At 45.5% G+C, this 18,154-nt stretch overlaps 1 protein-coding gene across 13 annotated transcripts in view; it reads left to right on the plus strand.

Annotated features, from left to right (window-relative positions):
* Positions 1-17,929, plus strand: part of ephb3b (eph receptor B3b) — a 59,599-nt gene extending 41,670 nt beyond the window's left edge. The window contains exons 5-16 of one of the 13 annotated variants that reach the window (XM_085774574.1): positions 753-1,088; positions 3,493-3,629; positions 4,255-4,417; positions 4,943-5,051; positions 6,690-6,742; positions 7,015-7,233; positions 9,289-9,536; positions 10,037-10,252; positions 11,296-11,481; positions 11,790-11,989; positions 15,022-15,177; positions 17,304-17,929. In XM_085774574.1, coding sequence (XP_085630700.1) covers positions 753-1,088; positions 3,493-3,629; positions 4,255-4,417; positions 4,943-5,051; positions 6,690-6,742; positions 7,015-7,233; positions 9,289-9,536; positions 10,037-10,252; positions 11,296-11,481; positions 11,790-11,989; positions 15,022-15,177; positions 17,304-17,412 — 2,132 coding nt within the window. In that variant the 3' untranslated portion in view covers positions 17,413-17,929. The remainder of the gene's footprint in view (positions 1-752; positions 1,089-3,492; positions 3,630-4,254; positions 4,418-4,942; positions 5,052-6,689; positions 6,743-7,014; positions 7,234-9,288; positions 9,537-10,036; positions 10,253-11,295; positions 11,482-11,789; positions 11,990-15,021; positions 15,178-17,303) is intronic. The other 12 variants (XM_085774577.1, XM_085774579.1, XM_085774581.1 and 9 more) reach the window with 12 other exon arrangements.
* Positions 17,930-18,154: the final 225 nt, after the last annotated feature.

Below are 18,154 nucleotides of genomic sequence, written 5' to 3' on the forward strand. Positions count from 1 at the left end.
TGACAAACAAGCCTGCTTGCTTTCCCAGCGTTATCCAGAACTTTATCATCCAGCTCCTCCCCTGAACCGCCTCCCTGTGAAGTCTGTCTGTTCCCGCCGCCGCCACCACCCCTTTGCAGACAGAAAGGAGGGGAATTTTTCCGCTAGCAGTGCCTTCGTTAAGACCAAATACGCACACGTAGGAGCTAATTCATTCACTGCTGAAGAGAGCAGAGGATCCTTTTTTTCTGTTGCTGGGCTGGGAAGCTGATTCTTTCACAGTGCAGTGAGAGATAAGGCTGTGGTAATTGGATAAGAATTGCCAAGGCTCTGCCAATAGTTTGTCTTGCTCGTCCCCCCCCCAGCACTTTACACACACACACACACACACACACACACACACACACTGAAAATGAGCATGCAATTCAAATTTGAACTCCTGTCCTCTTTTTTTCTGCAACACTGCTGGAACAGTCTCTTGTTATGTGATGGGAAAAAAAAAACTGTTCTACTGAAAGATGTACTAATACCAGCGCAAAAAGGAAATTCTTGGGTCATAAATTGTGTTGATAGCTGCTACAGAATAATGAATGTATGTGTAAAAAACTGTAAACTGTGTCTTTCAATATAAATCTTTTTTTCTATTGTCAGCATGTCTCTTCGCTGTCACCAAGACAAATTTCTTTACACATATTGTGCATGGAGATTAAATTCATTCTCATTCTCAAACCTATTTCCCTCATCTCATCCGTACTTTACCTCCCTTTCCGCAGCTGTTCCCTCCTCACCGCGCAGTGTCATCTCCATTGTGAACGAAACCTCGCTGGTGCTGGAGTGGAGTGAGCCACGTGACATGGGTGGCCGGGACGACACCTTCTACAACGTCATCTGTAAGAAGTGCCTGCCTGAGCGGGGGATGTGCTCGCGGTGTGATGACAACGTAGACATCTCGCCGCGCCACCTGGGCCTGAACCAGCGCCGCGTAGCCGTCCGTAACCTGCAGGCCCACACGCAGTACAGCTTCGAGATCCAGGCGGTCAACGGTGTTTCAAACAAGAGCCCTTATACGCCCCAGTTCTCTACAGTGAATATCACCACAAATCAGGCCGGTAAGTAGAGCTGCAGCCTCATGGTTGCCTGTCAAATATCAATATTGAACTTGCAGGCACTTCCAACTTTCAAAGCCCAGAAAAAGAATCAAAAGAATGGGTTCTGCACTTAAGAAGTAGAGATCAATTTCTCGTATGCATGTAGGAGTATGTTACATATTTTCCTTTTGAACAGGGATTGAGAAGGAAGACATTCTTCTGAATGAGCTAAGAAGGGGACGTTTTTTTTTTTTTTTTTTCAGACGCCCACAACGTGCTCTGCACTAACACTGCTGCAAATAGCAATAGCGAGGCAGTGTGTATTCAAAGTGTTGAACCTTCAGCATTGTAGCTGCCCACTGCTTCCAACCCACTGCTCCGCCAGCCCACAGCAACACCAGTATTTAGACCAATGTGCTGTAGCAGTCAGTGCGGCGTTAAACCAAGAATGAACCCCTGTTAATGTATATACAGATTAACAATGGGTAGCAGTGATGAGCTATTGTGCATCTTCCTTTTGTATTTAGAGTGTAAATTGGGTCATCGAGTTTTAATTAAAATAGGCAAATTGTGGTTGGTTGGTTGGTTGGTTGGTTGGTAGGTAGGCCCATGGACATTTAGGTAGGTAGATCATTTTTGTAATTACTTTCGTAAAAACTTTGCAAATTTAGTTAGTTCATTTCATCTTAAACAACCTCAGTACATGTCAGTGCTGCTGAGCCTCCTCTACCCTTTTGTTCTTGTGAGTTGGTCTCTTTGTTCAGGTTCTCCCAGGGCTCTTAAGTTGTGCCTTGGATTTTAGTCGCTATGTTAAATTTGCTCTTTCTGCAGCCTCAGACAACCCCAAGGATTATCCCCTGCTCCATCACCCGTCATCCCTCTCCCTTCTCTCCATGGCCTTGTCCTCCTCACCTCTAACCTTGTATTCCTGCCCCTAAAAATGCTTTACCAATGCCTTCTGTTTGTGGGTCTAGCACCAAAAGACCCCACAGGGCCCCATGAGAGGGCCTCATTATTTTACGAGGGATCTGGCACTGGGCTGACAGGAACCACTGTCCACCCTTGGGTGTTGGGGGTCACTTGGGTGCAGAAAGAGAGAGAGCTGAAGAAAAAGGAGGGGGCAAGAGAGCATCAACTGTGATCAGATTATCCCCTGGTGTAGTCCCAAGACCATCCCTGCATCTGCATTCACCTTTTAAGAACCAAAATAAATACTAGGGCGGTGATAAGCCCCAGGGGCCACCTCCATGGTTACTGCGACGTCTTCTCCCGGAGGAGGGCCCCTAATCCCCTGGCTGGAGTAACCAGGGGATCTGCCTAGGAAGTATTGTCATCAGGGGGAGAAAGAAAGATGTGGAGGTCCAGTGTGGACAGCGCTTGCAGGACAGGGAAGGGGAGGGAATGGAAGTGGGGTAGAGGGGAAGGTTTGGAGAGAGGGAGAGAGAGAGAGACTGAAGGATGTCTGGTCACAAGCACAGGCAGCAGAGGGAGAAAGGAAATACAAGGGGGAGGATCAAAGAACTAAAAACTGGGGATTAAAAACCTTTTAACAAAAATGAAGAGAGTGTGTGAAGCGGTGAAAAGGAAATGAAAAGTGAGGTGGTGAAGAAGACAGTGAAACAGGGGAAATTTAAGATGATTGCGCAGAGTGTAGGTAGAAAGTGTGGAAATGTATTTTTGAAGAGAAGGTGCCACTGGAGATAGACAGTTAAAGTTATAAAACAAAGGCAGTGGAGTAGACTGAGAGGAGGGAGTGAGTCACAGTTGCAGAACAAGCCTGAACTTAGAAAAGAGGAAAAGGGAGACAGGCAGGCAGACGGCACTTGGCCATTAATAGGCACATGTGAACAAAGCATGAAAAGCTCAGGTGGGTGGAGTGCCAGTGTGTTTTATAGCCCACTGTGAGTAAGAGTATGTCCATAAAACATAAACTATCTATATAGTTTGTGCTCATTTCCAATACGCAGTATCGTTACATGTCAACGTATGGCCATTATATACTGCATGGAAAATATGACTGTTCTCCAACACTTCCTCAAAAGTGCAGCAGAAGTTCAACAACAGTTCTGTTTAATGTGTGAAATGTCTACATCTGGATGTGTGCGCTTGCCCACAAGTTGGTGTACGGCTGAGAGAATTGCGTGTACCAGAGACTTACCCATCAGTTTTGGAGTTTGATTCTCTTGTCACAAGAGAATTAGACATCCCCTCTCCCTCCCCAAGGACTCTGGGAGGGAGAATTCGAGCATTAGTGGGGAATGGGTCTGCATACTAACTATTGGCCAAAAGCTTCTCACAAAGCCCACAGCCCAAGACTTTGTGTTTGGGCTTATGTGAACACACAAAGGGCATAGAAGTTTGAAAAGACATAACACAGAAAACAATAAATAAATCGGGTTTTCATTTATGTGCCCCCCCTCTATAGCTCCCTCTGCAGTGCCCACGGTTCACCTGATGGCGGCCACAGCGAGCACCATGAGCCTGTCCTGGCTTCCTCCAGAGAAACCCAACGGAATCATTCTGGATTATGAGATTAAGTACCATGAGAAGGTAAGCGGCAATGTAAGTCAACGCCTCTAATTCAATCCAATTTCAATGACTTGCATGGTCTCTGTTTCGTCTGTGTTTCTGTAAATGTGGAAAACAATGCCCCGGCTGATAAACACATGGCTGCAGTGAGGCAAGACACCCTTTCCAATCATAGCTTGCGTGATCATCCTCGGCTACTTATTCCCCTCTTTCCACTCCTCTATCCCTCTTTTCTTATTCTCTCTTTCTCTGCTCTCAATCCTTTTCCCATATTTCCATTATGCGCTGCCCTTTTCTGTACCCCTAATACTCTCTCCCCCTCTGCCCTCGCTCTTAACCCCCATCCTCTCTCAATGCGTGCATTAGGAAGTTTCTCTCTTTTGCAGCAGCCCGAGTTGTGCGTCGAGAACAAAGGCGCTCAGTGTATATCTGCTCTGTTTGTTGTCTTGTCCTTCTCCCTTTGGATTAACACGCCGGTCTGTCTATCTCCATTTCTCTCTCTCTTGTCTCCATATTTCTTTCACCAGCCTGCATGGTTCAACTGGTCAGCTGTGTCAGGGAGGGTAGAGCATCAGAGAGGGGTTGATGATGAATAAGACAGCAACAAGGGGCTGCTGTTTGCTGTTGTTTTCATCACTGACTGTCTTTGTCTCTGCAGGATCAGGGTGAGGCCATCGCCCATACCATGACTGCCCAGCGGAGCAACGCACGCATCGAAGGTCTAAAGGCCGGTACGCCCTATGTGGTGCAGGTCCGTGCCCGAACAGTGGCCGGTTATGGCCGTTACAGCAGCCCGGCCGACTTCAGCACCAACTTGCAAAGTAAGTTCTTCCCATACCCACTTTATTACCAAGGGATATATTGGGGTATTTGTGGCTTAATACCAATACCACTATAATAGTGCTGTGAATAAGCTTAGGAACATAATGGAGGCTCAAAAGCTCATAGAGCTTGTAGCTACTATGCCTACTTTTCATGCAAAAATAACTAAAATCCTTGTAGAGAAATTGACATATAATTTGGTATAAAGCTACCATTTCCTAAGAATCAGTCACGGTTTCAGCTTCATTCTTGCTGCCCATCATACTTGTCATGTCCCGTCAATGCATTCTTAAATCCCAGGTAGCTCCTCTTCTTGCTAAATACAGTATGAACACAGGGGCATGGTTTTACTTACATAAGCATACAGATCTGAAGTAGGCGTGAGAGGCACAGGAGCCCACAGTTAGGCTGATGGCAGGGAAGGCAGAGTGGCATAGTTTGGCTGTACAAATGGATTAGTGTGGGTGTATGTTGGTGGCACATTCTCTCGGTAACCACCCCATGTCTCTCTGTGAACCCTACAGCTGACCCTCCAAAGTCACTGCAGGAGCAGCTGCCGCTCATCGTGGGATCAATCACCACCGCTTGTGTCTTCGTCATTGCGGTTGTGGTAATCGCTATCGTCTGCCTCAGGTCAGCATCTAACTCCTCCCTTATCAGTGTTTCAGAAAGTCAGAGCGTGTGTGAAAGATGGGCATGATCTTAACCAGTAACGATAGATGGCAGAGCATTTTTCGCACTCATTTACTTTTATCTAGCCTTCAAAGTTTCTTCAAACAACTTGGACTTAAGGAAACATTTGTGAAAACAGTTTTCTTTTAAGTTGAAAAAGAAAAACAGAGATAGCTTCAAATGTCAACTTTGTTTGCATGTCCTCCAGAACTCAGAACAGTCTCTGTGGATTTGTGTGCCACCTGTGAGACCACTGAATGCCAGATTAGCCCTCTGAATCTGTGAATAGTAAACAGCTTTGGCCAAAATGCTACTCTGCGCACTGGACACAGCATGGTGGAGCAGCTGTTGGGCCTGATAGGACTACCCTCATGGCCCAGCACTCAGAGTTAACTATGCAGTTGCCCAACCACAAAGAACCCAGATGCGGCCCTGTCTGCTGGGCCCAATTGACTGGGAAGATGCAGAGCTGCTGCTCACACCTTTCAAAAAAGTCTGACTCTGCATCAGCTGGGTCTAACCACACTCGTTTATCCTTATACTACTTATTTGTCAAGCAGCATTTCAGTGAGTATGTGTATGTGTGAAAGGTTGGCACCAACCGCTGACTGGCGCTCACTAGGTTCCCTCAGAAAGCCAGTTCAGGCAACGTCTGACAAGCGTGGGCATTGGTCACGCTAGACTGAATAATAATCTCCCTGGCTCCCCCCTCCTCTCCTTCTCCCTCCTGCCTCTTCGCTCTCTTCTATTTTCACACCACTACATTGTGTCTCTCTCAGGGTCTTGGCTTAGCTCCTGCTCCGACTGCCACAGAAGAAGAAGGAGAAAATAGTAATAATACAAAACACAGAGCTTCGGCATATTCCGGAACCAAATTAGAATTTGAAATAAGATGCAAATCACCATCGGGTATTATTGCCCTGGTTACTGGTTAGACAACAAAGGAAGCACATTAACATGTAATTTCAACAACCCAGCCCCCTCACTCTGTCACCGTCTTTGCCCCCACCCCTCCCTCCCGAGTGCAGAGGGGACACAAGCAGGAAGGTGTGGATACAGAAACCGAGGGGCTCGAGTAAAAGAGAAAAATAGAGGGAGAAGACAAACGGATAAAGAGAGGGAGGAGAGAATGACAGGAAGAGAGCGAGAGTCTGTGAGGAGAAAATAAGCAGCAGACTGAATTGAGAGCGCTGTGATGTCTGTAGGGCGAGAAAGGCAAGACAGCTGAGCTTGCCGCTGAAGTCTGCTTTTGTCTCGGCTGCTCATTTTGAGGGTACCCAGAGTGAACAGCTCTCACTTAGTGCATAAGACAATGGTATGCTATCCTTTGTTTAAGCTCCAGTTACAGTCCCAAAGTATGAATCATTTTACCACAAGGCATTGATACGGTCTTTATCTACAATGTATCCCTTTGCTTCCAGTTCAGGAAGACTAAATATCTTCACCAAGCCGCATCGTAGCGTGGCTACGTCTCCGCAGACATTATCAGGGATCTGTTTTTTTTTTTTTTTTTCCTCATGCCTTTGTTCCTTTCCAGTATTGGCACCCTACTGCGAGGAGTCCACGTGACTCAGTTTGTGTTTTCATCTTTCTCAACAGAAAGCAGAGAAACGGTTCAGAGTCGGAGTACACAGAGAAACTGCAGCAGTACAGTAAGTCTCTTTGCTGAGATGACCCTCCTTGTAACATTACGTTCCACAATCAGTATTCCCACACATCACCTGACAGTCCCCTCTAGAAAAGGAATAGCTCACATAACATGATTCAGCTTCATTGATTTAATGCAGTAAAAACTGAAAAGCTGCAGAGAGGGATCTTGCTTAAATCTATACTTGCCTGATCAAGAACATTTTTAGAGCATTAAACGGTGTTAATGAGATGGTTTTTTTGGCAGCATAGATTCACTTTCCTGTTCTTGCCACTGAATCCCCAATAGTAACGCCGGGAATGAAAGTCTACATTGACCCCTTCACCTACGAGGACCCCAATGAGGCAGTGCGCGAGTTTGCCAAGGAGATAGATGTGTCCTGCGTGAAGATCGAGGAGGTCATCGGCGCAGGTAACCCACCAAAGCTCCTGAGCTACAGGGGGAAGACTGCTAGTCACCTCCAGGCCATACCCTTAGAGGACTTCACACCAAGCGGTACTTTCACTCAATTCATCGCTAGCCCTCTCCTTGCTCCCTCTCCCCCTACCACACTCGTCACCTCTTAGGAACCCCTTTCCAGTCTTACAGATGTCTCCAGCACTGTCCTATGTTCAAAGCATTGCTAGATACAGTTTGTCTCTATCTCTTTTAAGCTAGCGAGACTGACAGTTCTAGCACCCTTTATCTTATGTACCATGCTGTCTACATCTAGAGTAGCTTAAATACCCTTTTGTGTGGTGGATTATCATTTCACCTGTGACTTAAAAATGGAGCCCAATCCTGGAACAAGAGAGATGTTGTTTGGGAAAATTGATTTGACTCAAATAAGTATGACACAGCAGAACATTTCTTTAGTGACTTGAAAATCTTGTCGAAAGTACTGGAAGCAGATTCTGGACAATGCAAGACTACAGCCTCATACAGACAGGATTTATTTCTCTTGGGGAAAATGTAATCCTGTCCAAAGCGCATGTGTGTAATTCTTCTCTTATCTCATTCAGTATTAATTATAGCCTTTTGTTATTTGGCACACTTGTTGGACGGACATTTTTTTTCTGCCTTCCTTTATAGATAGGCACTGTATGATTTAAGATATAAGCCTGAACAAAGTTTCCCTTTCCAGTTTTTGAACTTCAGTATTCGCCCACTTTTGAGTTCTGTGGGTAGTAATGAAAGCATTTTATACAAACCCATTACTTGGTTAATGACATACAGTTATAATTGAAATCCTTCTGTTTTAGGTTGTAGGCTACAAAGCCTGTTACCAAGGAGCTTGGCTGATATTTATTTCCCCACATCCCTCTGAAGTATTAATCCTGTCCAGATGGGGCACCAGATATTAAAAATATTTCTTGTCCAGGATTGGCCGTCTCTGACCCTGTCCACTTTTTAGTGTCTTGCGAACCTCTTTATTAAAGAGGGCTTCTACTGGATCACTGTATTTGACCCCTGTACCTGACACTTACACCTCCTCTACTATGTGGTTGTGTCCCCTCCATTAGAAACCCCTCCCTTACATTTGATGTCGTAGATAGTAAAATATTTTTAATGTATTTGATATATTTGATAGTAATATCTCTGCTCAAAAGCTACAGGACTGTGCCAAGTGAGTTTGAGTTTTCTTAGCATTGTGTCTGAGCCAAAAAGGAGGACGTTGTGATGGCAGAGATGGGACTCCCCTACTGCTGCTTCTGCTACTACCATTACTACTGCTACTACTACTACTACGACAGCTCTTCTACTGCTGAGGCTACTACTTGAAACCCGTCGCTTCCCAGCATTCGCCTTTAAAGTGACGAACCCTCATCCCCTGTCTTCCCTGTCCCCCTACTTTCCTCTCCCCCTTCCACGATCCATTCCTCCATCCCTCCATCCCCCGCCCTTTCTCTCCTCCGCCCCCGACTTCCCCCCACGCTCTGACCATTGCACCCATGTCAACACACATTGCTCTCATTGCCTAATTTTTTCTTGCACTCTTGCACACGCTTGGTGTAGACTCTAAACGTAAAACGTCCACGACCCCGAGAACCCCGAAGCTTCTGTCTCCACCTATCTCCTCTTCCTGTGCCCATGTCTCCAGTCCCTCTGAAGCTTAGCACCGCCCCCTGATCCTTACCCCCTTCTTCCTCTCTCCCCCTCAGCTCCTCTCACCCTGTCACCCTACTCTACCCATTTTTCTTAAATTTCAACATGCATTTTTATCAACTACATCTTCTCACATTGCATCATCATGCCTCACGCTCACCGTGTTTTTTTCTTTTAATCCGTAGCATAACAGCATTAAGTCATTGTATGCTCCATCCCCTTGACACTGGCCTAGAGTCCTGGCTTCTCTTGCAGTCCCCCCTCCCCAGTCCCACCCCTCCCGCTAGCCCTCCCTGGCTCCTTGGTTCTAACCAGTTAACTGTCCCCTCTCCCCTCTTTCCCCCCACTCTCCTCCACTCTTCCGTCATGCCTCTCTCCCCTTCCCTTTTCTCTCTCTCTCCCTCCATCTCTCCTCTCCCTCTTTTGCTGTTTCTCTGGCTGTCCTTTTCACCCGGACTCGCGCAGGAGAGTTTGGTGAGGTGTGCCGCGGTCGCCTCAAGCTGCCTGGCCGCCGGGAGATCATTGTAGCCATCAAGACCCTCAAGGTGGGCTACACTGACCGTCAGAGAAGAGACTTCCTGTCCGAAGCTTCCATCATGGGCCAGTTCGACCACCCCAACATCATCCGCCTGGAAGGTGTGGTTACAAAGAGTCGGCCAGTGATGATTGTGACCGAGTTCATGGAGAATGGTGCACTGGACTCTTTCCTAAGGGTGAGAAAAATGAACACACACAAACACATTGCACAGTCCTAATATGAGCCACTCCTTATAAAACATGGATCTGTGATTTTATCATTAATGCATTCCTACCCAGCAAATAAGCCCATCCAAATCCCCTTGCTGTTAGTTTTCTCACTTTATTTGGACTCATAAAGGTCTTTTTAAGCTCTACTGCAGTGCCCACAATGGATATCTAACAAATGCTGCATCCATGCAATCGGTGACATTTACAAAGATGTCAGTCTCAAATGAATCTCTGCCTCAAAGCCACACCATACATTGTCTGCCAGAGAAGGGATCTAGTGAGGAGAGGAGGGGAAGCTGGGTATCACAGTATGAAGTGATAGGAGATGCAGAGAACATGCAAAGAAAGAGACACATCAGACAGATGAAAGTAATAGAGAGACAAACATACTGTATATTTCTTTGAATGTGCAACCTTGCTTTCACAATCCAGTTTATCCTTGTCATTCCCTCTCTTCCTCTGCCAGCTCAATGATGGTCAGTTCACAGTGATCCAGCTGGTTGGCATGCTGCGTGGCATCGCAGCAGGCATGAAGTACCTGTCTGACATGAACTACGTGCACAGAGACTTGGCTGCCCGCAATATTCTGGTCAACAGTAATCTGGTGTGTAAGGTGTCCGATTTCGGCCTCTCTCGTTTCCTCGAGGACGACCCGACAGACCCCACCTACACTAGCTCACTGGTAAGTCAGTGTGCGTGCGTCCATGTGTATGTGTTTGTGTATCCACGTTTAAAATCAATGTTTAAAGGTGCTACACTGACGTTTTAACATCAATACATCGCTGTCACTTATTTAAAAAAAATTGGCCCCTTTCTCAAAGGGGACATTGGCAAGTATTGCCATGTGTATTGAGTGCATTCAAAAAATAGATCTGTGTCAAGTCTGTTCCCTTATGGCATGACCATTATGAGCAGAGAGAGTTTTTTTTTTTTTTTGCTTCTCTCTGGATGTCAGGCAGGAGAAAAAAATAAGAGCAGTTAAAACCATGGACTTAAAAATGGTATTGTAGCTCGATGGTGATGATGCTGAAATTGTGACATTTTGGAGTCTTTTTTAAAGTGATACGTAGCATTATGGACACTTTGATGTAGTCAGTATTAAAGCTGTAATAAATTTCCTAAATATTTAACCCGAATATTTGCTGAACATCTGATATGAAATATTGACTGAGGCCCCTACACTGACATCACAGTGTTTAAAAGTGGCAAAAGCACATCAGGGCAGATTTTAGATGTAGTACAAGTGGCAAGACAAGCAGCCTCCTCCAGCCTACAGTAATTCAAGATTTGTGTGCTTCTAAATTTCTTCTATCCCTGAGTAACTCTCCTCTGAATATGTTACAGTGATGGATCACCAAAGAAGTGATTTGAGCTCATTGAAAAGTCACTTTCAATATATAGATCTCTTTTTTAATAAAGCAAAAACACCCAGAGTGTTAGTGTCAGTTAAAGTGAGGGATGAGTTTGTGTGGCTGAAAATAATGGTGATATATTGATGTTGAAAAATGCAGTTTGTAGCACATTAAATATTCTTGTAGCTTCACGTGTTTGTACATATCATTTTCCTCTAACTGTGTTACTAACCGTGTGTCTGTACGTGTTCGGGGCCTTACGGCATGCGCCCGTGTGTTGTGTATCAGTGTTTCCCTCAGACCGTGTTTTTTTCTCACCCTCTCTCTCCCTCTTGTATGTGTGTGACTCTGTGTTTGTGCTCCATCCCTCCAGTATTTCATGCTCACCTACTCATTCGCATATCCACAGGGAGGAAAGATCCCCATTCGCTGGACGGCCCCTGAGGCGATCGCCTACAGGAAGTTCACCTCAGCCAGCGATGTGTGGAGCTACGGCATCGTCATGTGGGAAGTGATGTCGTACGGCGAGCGGCCGTACTGGGACATGAGCAATCAAGATGTAAGCCGTGATATGATAGATAAACATACTAAAATATACTTCTCCTACCACTGTCCAAAAGCCATTCTTTCTCTGCAGCTGCCCCTCACAACTTATTTTCTCTGGCCCTTACTTCTTTATTTTTCTAAGGCAGTTTTGTTCTGTTTATCTCTCACTTCTCTATCATTTCCCTCATTCATCTCTCTTCTGTCCTCCCTCACTTGTTCTTTTCATCGACCCATCTCTCTCCTCGTAGTGCAGCTCGTCCTCCCTCTACGCCATACTTGGTGATTAGAAGTGATTGTGATTTCTCTCTCGTCCTTCCTCAGGTGATAAATGCCGTGGAGCAGGACTATCGACTCCCCCCACCCATGGACTGCCCCACAGCACTGCACCAGCTCATGTTGGACTGCTGGGTAAAAGAGAGAAACCTGCGGCCCAAATTCACCCAGATTGTGGCCACGCTGGATAAGCTTATCCGCAACGCTGCCAGCCTCAAGGTGGTCACCAACAGCACGCAGTCCACTGGGTAAGTCAAAGCATGCTGGTCATATTAAGTTCAGAATCAGCATGGAAGCCATAAAGAAAAGCTCTATAGCAAATACTCTATGTTTTGTCGTTTCTGTGGAGCTGGTAATTACAGAAATAGACTTTCACTTATGGTTCTGTTTTTTCTTAGACTCCCTGGAGGTCCTTGTTGAGATTTATTAGCTGGATTAGTGATTTTCATAAAGGGCAATAATATCTAATTATGGTCATTGCATAATGGACGTTAGTGCAGATTGCTTTCGAAAAATCTTCTCTGGTTTTCTTAAGTCATATTTTGACGGAGCCCAGCTGGACTCTCTTGATAGATTTCAGTTAAAGGTCATTAGTTTATTGAATGAAGTCACTTGACTTTTCCACCGTGAGAAGTCCAGCCAAGTCATTTCATTTGCACCTGAGCCAGAGCAACTGTGATAATGATTTCCACTGTGCAAATATTCTTTATCCGAGTTGATACAGTGTACGTGAGTCACTCTGACTCAGCTGCAACAATCTCTTAACTCCTATAAAGTGCAGATTTCTTCTCATACAACTCCACGGTTCTCACAAATGCAGCCTGAGCCATTATGCAAATCCAAATTACCATCGCTCAATACGGCTCTTAAAGCAACTCCCCCGCCGACTGGGAGCTCAATCAGTGATGTCACATCTACATTTAGCTGCACCAGCCTTGCTCTGCAACCTGTTTCTTGGAAAGAATTTGGAGGAGAGAAGGTGGCAGAGTTGGAGCACTGAGGAGGGGCGGGGTGACCTAGCTATCTGTCCCTGCATCAGGGTCTTTCTGTCTTGAGGGAGGTCCGCAGACAATCCTCGGTTGGGCTCAGGAGAGAAACCAGGGTCTCGGTTGGCCACCGGAGTGACGTTCTTAGAAGATTAAGCTTGCGGTTAATTAGCTCGATTAAGGCGATGCAAAAAAGAGATGGGAGCGCCTTTTAATTAGCCACTAACGAGATTTTAAACGGGCCAGCGGAGAGGTGGCCTCCTGCCGACAAACCTAACAAGGGAGGAGTGAGAGATGATACCGCCGTCCTGGTCGGCATTGAAGGGTGGCTGGAGGTTAGCTGACACTGTCTGACATCAAAGTCCTTTGGTTGTGTGTGCTGTATGTATTCGTGAGGGTAATGTAGTGAAATGAGCTTTGGTGACATCAGAACTCATTTCTGTGTTTGTCTTTCTGCTCGAACCCTTTGGTGCCGCTGTGACAGCTCCAGCAATCAAGCTTGAATTCAGCCTTGGTGTGTGACTATGTCAATAGTTAACGTACCATATTACCCAGCTTTCCTGCTGTGTTTCTGCTTGTGGCTAACATGTGGCTGGGAATGGTCTGGACCCTTTTGAAGCCAACTTTAGAAGGAGGACTAACAATACTCCATTAAGCGAAGAGGCAGAGTCTGGCGTTAACGACGGCCTGAGGCCTTGGGCTCCAAAGCACAGGCCTTATTAAAAATCACTCCATCTACACCAGTCAATGGTGCCTCTGTATCACTGTTATTAACTCCCCCTCCATGCCTTTTCTCTTTTCTCCCTCTTTCTTTCTCCATTCCTCTTTTAATTGTTAATGAATCTAATGCCATCAAAAAGGATGACAGGGATCAACAGAGCAGAGAGGAGGGGAGACAGTGGTGCTCATTCTCTTCGCCCGGTCCCTCATCTGTTTCTCCTCCTCCACCTCCCCCCACGCCTCCCTCTCACCCCCTTCATCTCCACCCTCCACTCTTGTTCATCAGTTCCACTTTGCTCCGAGTTTTAGCAGCGAGGGTTTTATTAAAACTCCCAAGGTGGCCTCTATCTACAGCATTGATCAGCACAGTGGGTTAGCTTCTTCTTTAGAAAAGGCCTTTTTAGATTGTCAACAGGTGTGCAGGAACATGCAAAACACATTCAAACACTTTTCAGATATACACGCACAGAGACACACACTATTGAAGAAGCTATATTTCCTCAAAGATACACAAAGATTTGCAGTCAAACACGCACATAGGTTTGTGCGTCATTTTTTCCATGTAACATCAGCATCCACAGGTTCATGAATCAGTCCAAATATGCAACCACACAAACATCTGTGTTTACATTCTTCAGATATTTCTCCCCTGCCGTGAACCATTTTCCCAAAACTTCATTCTACCTCTGTCGGATTATGTTGCACGCATCCTTCTGTTTAGTTACCCTGATCAATACAAACATATGCATATAGAATGTACTTGAAATGCGGTAAACATGAGCTATAATGCATATAAACCTTATAGACCTGAGCTACGTTCACATTGGCAGCCGGAATCTGATTTGAGCTGAACAGATAAACCGCATGAAATCCAGTCTTCTCAGATCAGATTTAAACCACAGTTGTTGTTGGTGCAACTCCATACAACCACTTGGATTGGATTTCAAGTTTGTTTGTTTTTTTTCCTGTCTTGTCAGCCCCCATGCAGCACAGTGACATACCAGTGCAACAAGAACAGAAACCAGCAAACAGAAAAGAAAGCAACCCAGACACATTCTGGCACATTCTGATACTGCCACATGAATCAATTCTGACTAGAAGAGAAAAGCACACATGGTTACTATGACACCTGTTGTTGTAATAATAGAAAATGATAGCAGGTTCTTAATATAGATTTGATCTGGCTCCGTGTAAATTACAATGTGGTATTCGTGATTCAAGACCAAATTTGACATTTGCTCTATGAACACACACCAGCTCGCCTCACCAGCTGCAGCGCCAGCATCCACCACCCAAGCCTCCAGCCAGTCTCTCCACAATCATAAAAGCACCCCAGCCCAATCCCCCACCCAACTCCTTACATGTGCACACAACTCCTTACATGTGGAGGAGAGGAGAGGAGGGGAGAGGGGAGAGGAGAGGGGAGAGGAGGAGAGGCGGAGAAATGGAGAGGTGGCGCTCGGCGGGGGGCGTTCGGGGGTGAGGTTGGCCGGTAGAGGCAGCAGAGTGACGACCTTAACCCTCTCTCTCTCTCTGTTTCTCTTTCTCCCTCCTCCCTCTCCCTCCTCATGTAGGGTATCCCAGCCATTGCTTGACCGCTGTGTGCCAGACTATACCACTTTCACCACTGTGGGGGACTGGCTGGACGCCATCAAGATGAGCCGCTACCGTGACAACTTCGTCAACGCTGGATTTGCTTCCTTTGACCTGGTGGCCCAGATGACAGCAGAGTGAGTGCAGAGAGAGAGAGAGAGAGAGAAGACCGAGCTAATCAGGCCTAAAGTGATTGACTGGGCTGAGTTTGAGAGTCAAATTAGTGTTAGACAGATTGACCTTGAGGGAATAAAAATAGTCTCATGGCTAAATTAAACATGATAAGATGTGGAAAGTGGGCTCAAACATCAAATGAATACCAGATTTAAAGCATAAGCAAATAAAGTACATTCTACCATACTGCTGCATTTAGCGGGCTTTTCAGCTATGCATTTGTTCAGCTAGATAAATCATGCCATGAAGACATAGGGTATCAGACCTTTTACTGTAATGTATTCCCAGCTATTATAGTGTATAAAGAATACTACTGCGTGAACAAGATTTACAGGAGCTGAATTTGCCAGGAGAGACGTTATGTAGGAATACAAAATGAGAAAACACAACCTGTGATTTTGGTGAGTAATTGACCAATAAGGATAGTTTCACTATAGAATAGGGATTATGTAATTAGGGAGGGTTAACTAGTAAGAATCACCTGCTTTAAAATCAAAACAGATCTGACACAATCAACAAATGCACAGTTAAACAGAGGAGAGCAGTCTTTGAGCGAGCACTTGTAGCTGCTTCTTTGCAGTTGACCTTGACGACTCACCCGCCTTCTGCCGTGTTTACCAACAGGAAATGATGTAATGGAAGTCATGGAAATTGGAGGCCAGTGATGATCAAATAAATGAATTAAAATTATAATGATAAATAAATCATCCTCATTAGCTGCATAATAGGCAATGGAGGTGGGGGTAATTTGTTTCAATTTGGCCAGGCTGACAGGTGTGGTGTACTGTGGCTCTCTGTTGCCCTTAATGGCCAGTAATTCCTCTAATGGTGCCCATTTATTATCATTTCATCCTCCATCGCTGTGCTGATGGAGATGGCGAAATATGAAACAAACAAAAAAAACAAAAAAACACATTTATTTGTGTGAAATTGCAGTGATTCACCCTTATTTGGCTGTGGAGAGGATGTGTGTGCAGTGTGGATGAGCGCGCACGTGTGTGCACGCACCAAACTCTATGAGTGTGTTTGTTCATGTGTGGGTTTCAGTGCACGGTTTTGTACTCAAATGGATAGGGCCACAAAGTCAATGAGACAAGCAGAGTGTATGGTGTCTGCGTGTAATATTAGATTATCCACTGTGTGTGTGTGTGTGTGTGTGAGAGCGACTGAACGGAGAGGACGCAGACTGTGGCAGAGCCCCAACAGTCAGCTAATCGCTGTCCCAGACGCCGTCCTCTCTCTCCTCAGTTATCGACTAGGGAAATCAAACAACGAGCGGAAAAGAGAGGTTCGCGTGATATTATTGTGCAGTGTTAAACCAACATGACCACGATGATTAGATTATGCTGTTTGACTAATGACGGCCAAAGCAGGTGCGTTCTCCGCGGCCTGTTTAAGGGCGCAGTAATGTCAACTGTATGTCAACATTCTAGTATTTTGCCACCGCGCTCTCAACCTTGGGTTAACGTCCTCTGCTTCAAAGATCACACTGGGGAAAGACTAACTCACGCTTTCCAGTCTTGTTTGCTGTAGCATTTGTTGGATATTTGGAGGAATTAATTGCAGAATGTTGTGCAATGGTGGGCAACATAAAGCTGATTTACTGACACACAGACCCGTTCTAAGTATGAATGACAGGGTATTGAGTAATCTGGCTAATGTTCTGCAAAAAAAACAAAAAACTTTTTCTCCTCTGTTTCTATAGCTAAGCGGCAGGCTGGTGTGGGCTCTGTGAAATCTGCCAGCTGTCGAACAGTAGTCAAGTTTGCTCTTTAATCATTAACTATCACATTATGGCTTTCACTCCCCTCCACTTGCCCACCTGCCGGGCAACAGTAGTATGTTGTATTAAAACTAACGTTCCCTGTAGCTGGATGAGTGTCCCCATTTTGTTGACATACTGTAAGGAAGCCATTTCACAGGTGATGGCCAAGGTGCCTGCCGGTCCTTGTTCCTTCCTGGTTGAGTATGTGTTTACTCACTGGGTGAAAAGCTAAATTTGCACTTCAACTTCTGTGATGTTTGTTTACTTTTTGTTTAATCTAACTGAGCCACCTGTTCTTATTTTTCCTTTCTTCTCACTCCACAGGGACTTGCTGCGGATAGGGGTGACGTTGGCTGGCCATCAGAAGAAGATTCTTGGTAGCATTCAGGATATGAGACTACAGATGAACCAAACACTTCCCGTTCAGGTGTGAACGACAGGACACACAGACCGATGCAGTCGAAGGACAGCCAGACAGGAAAAATGGGGGAGAAACTGTGCCAGAAAGAGCCATTGGAAAACCCTAGCTGCCTGACCCATCTCTGCCACTTAGACGCTATGAAACTGGCTTGTGGTGCCTCTGAATATTTTTTTTTTCTTTATTTCATTACCACTTCCATTTCCTGTTTCTGCTTTTTTCGTTATTCATCATTGTTTATTTTTTCCATCCAAGCAGAATTTGTGTGTTTTTGAAGGAGGAGAAAGAGTTAAGCCCCTTTATATCCCATGCGTGCCTCACCAGCTCTGGTGTGGGTTGACGTTTGCATGCATGTGTGTTTTAGTGAGGTTGGCCTTAGCCCTGTAACTGAAACGTCACACTCTGGTCCACACGCAAGAGCCTCTCCCTTTGACCCCTCAGCCCAGCTTTGATGGATGTAATATATAGTAAAAGTACGAATACCCTGGCATAAAAAAAGTGAACAAATGTTCACACATAAAAAAAACAAAAACAGAGGCGTTCTGGACCCACAGGAGATAGAGGACAATTCTTCCCCTGATAGAAGTTGTTTTACTGTGCACGTGTGTTGTTCCCCATCTTCATATTGAAGGTGTGTTATCTAAAAGGGCACTTGCAGGAGACGGGTGAGGTGGTGAAGGAGGAAATATGACAGGCTGAGGTCAAAGGCCAAGAGCATGACATAGGTCAAGAAGGTCAAAGTAGTGCAGTTGTGCAC

The sequence above is a fragment of the Trachurus japonicus genome, chromosome 4 (genome assembly GCF_045865225.1).
Source record: "Trachurus japonicus isolate A0001 chromosome 4, Traja_1.0".
NCBI lineage: Eukaryota > Metazoa > Chordata > Actinopteri > Carangiformes > Carangidae > Trachurus > Trachurus japonicus.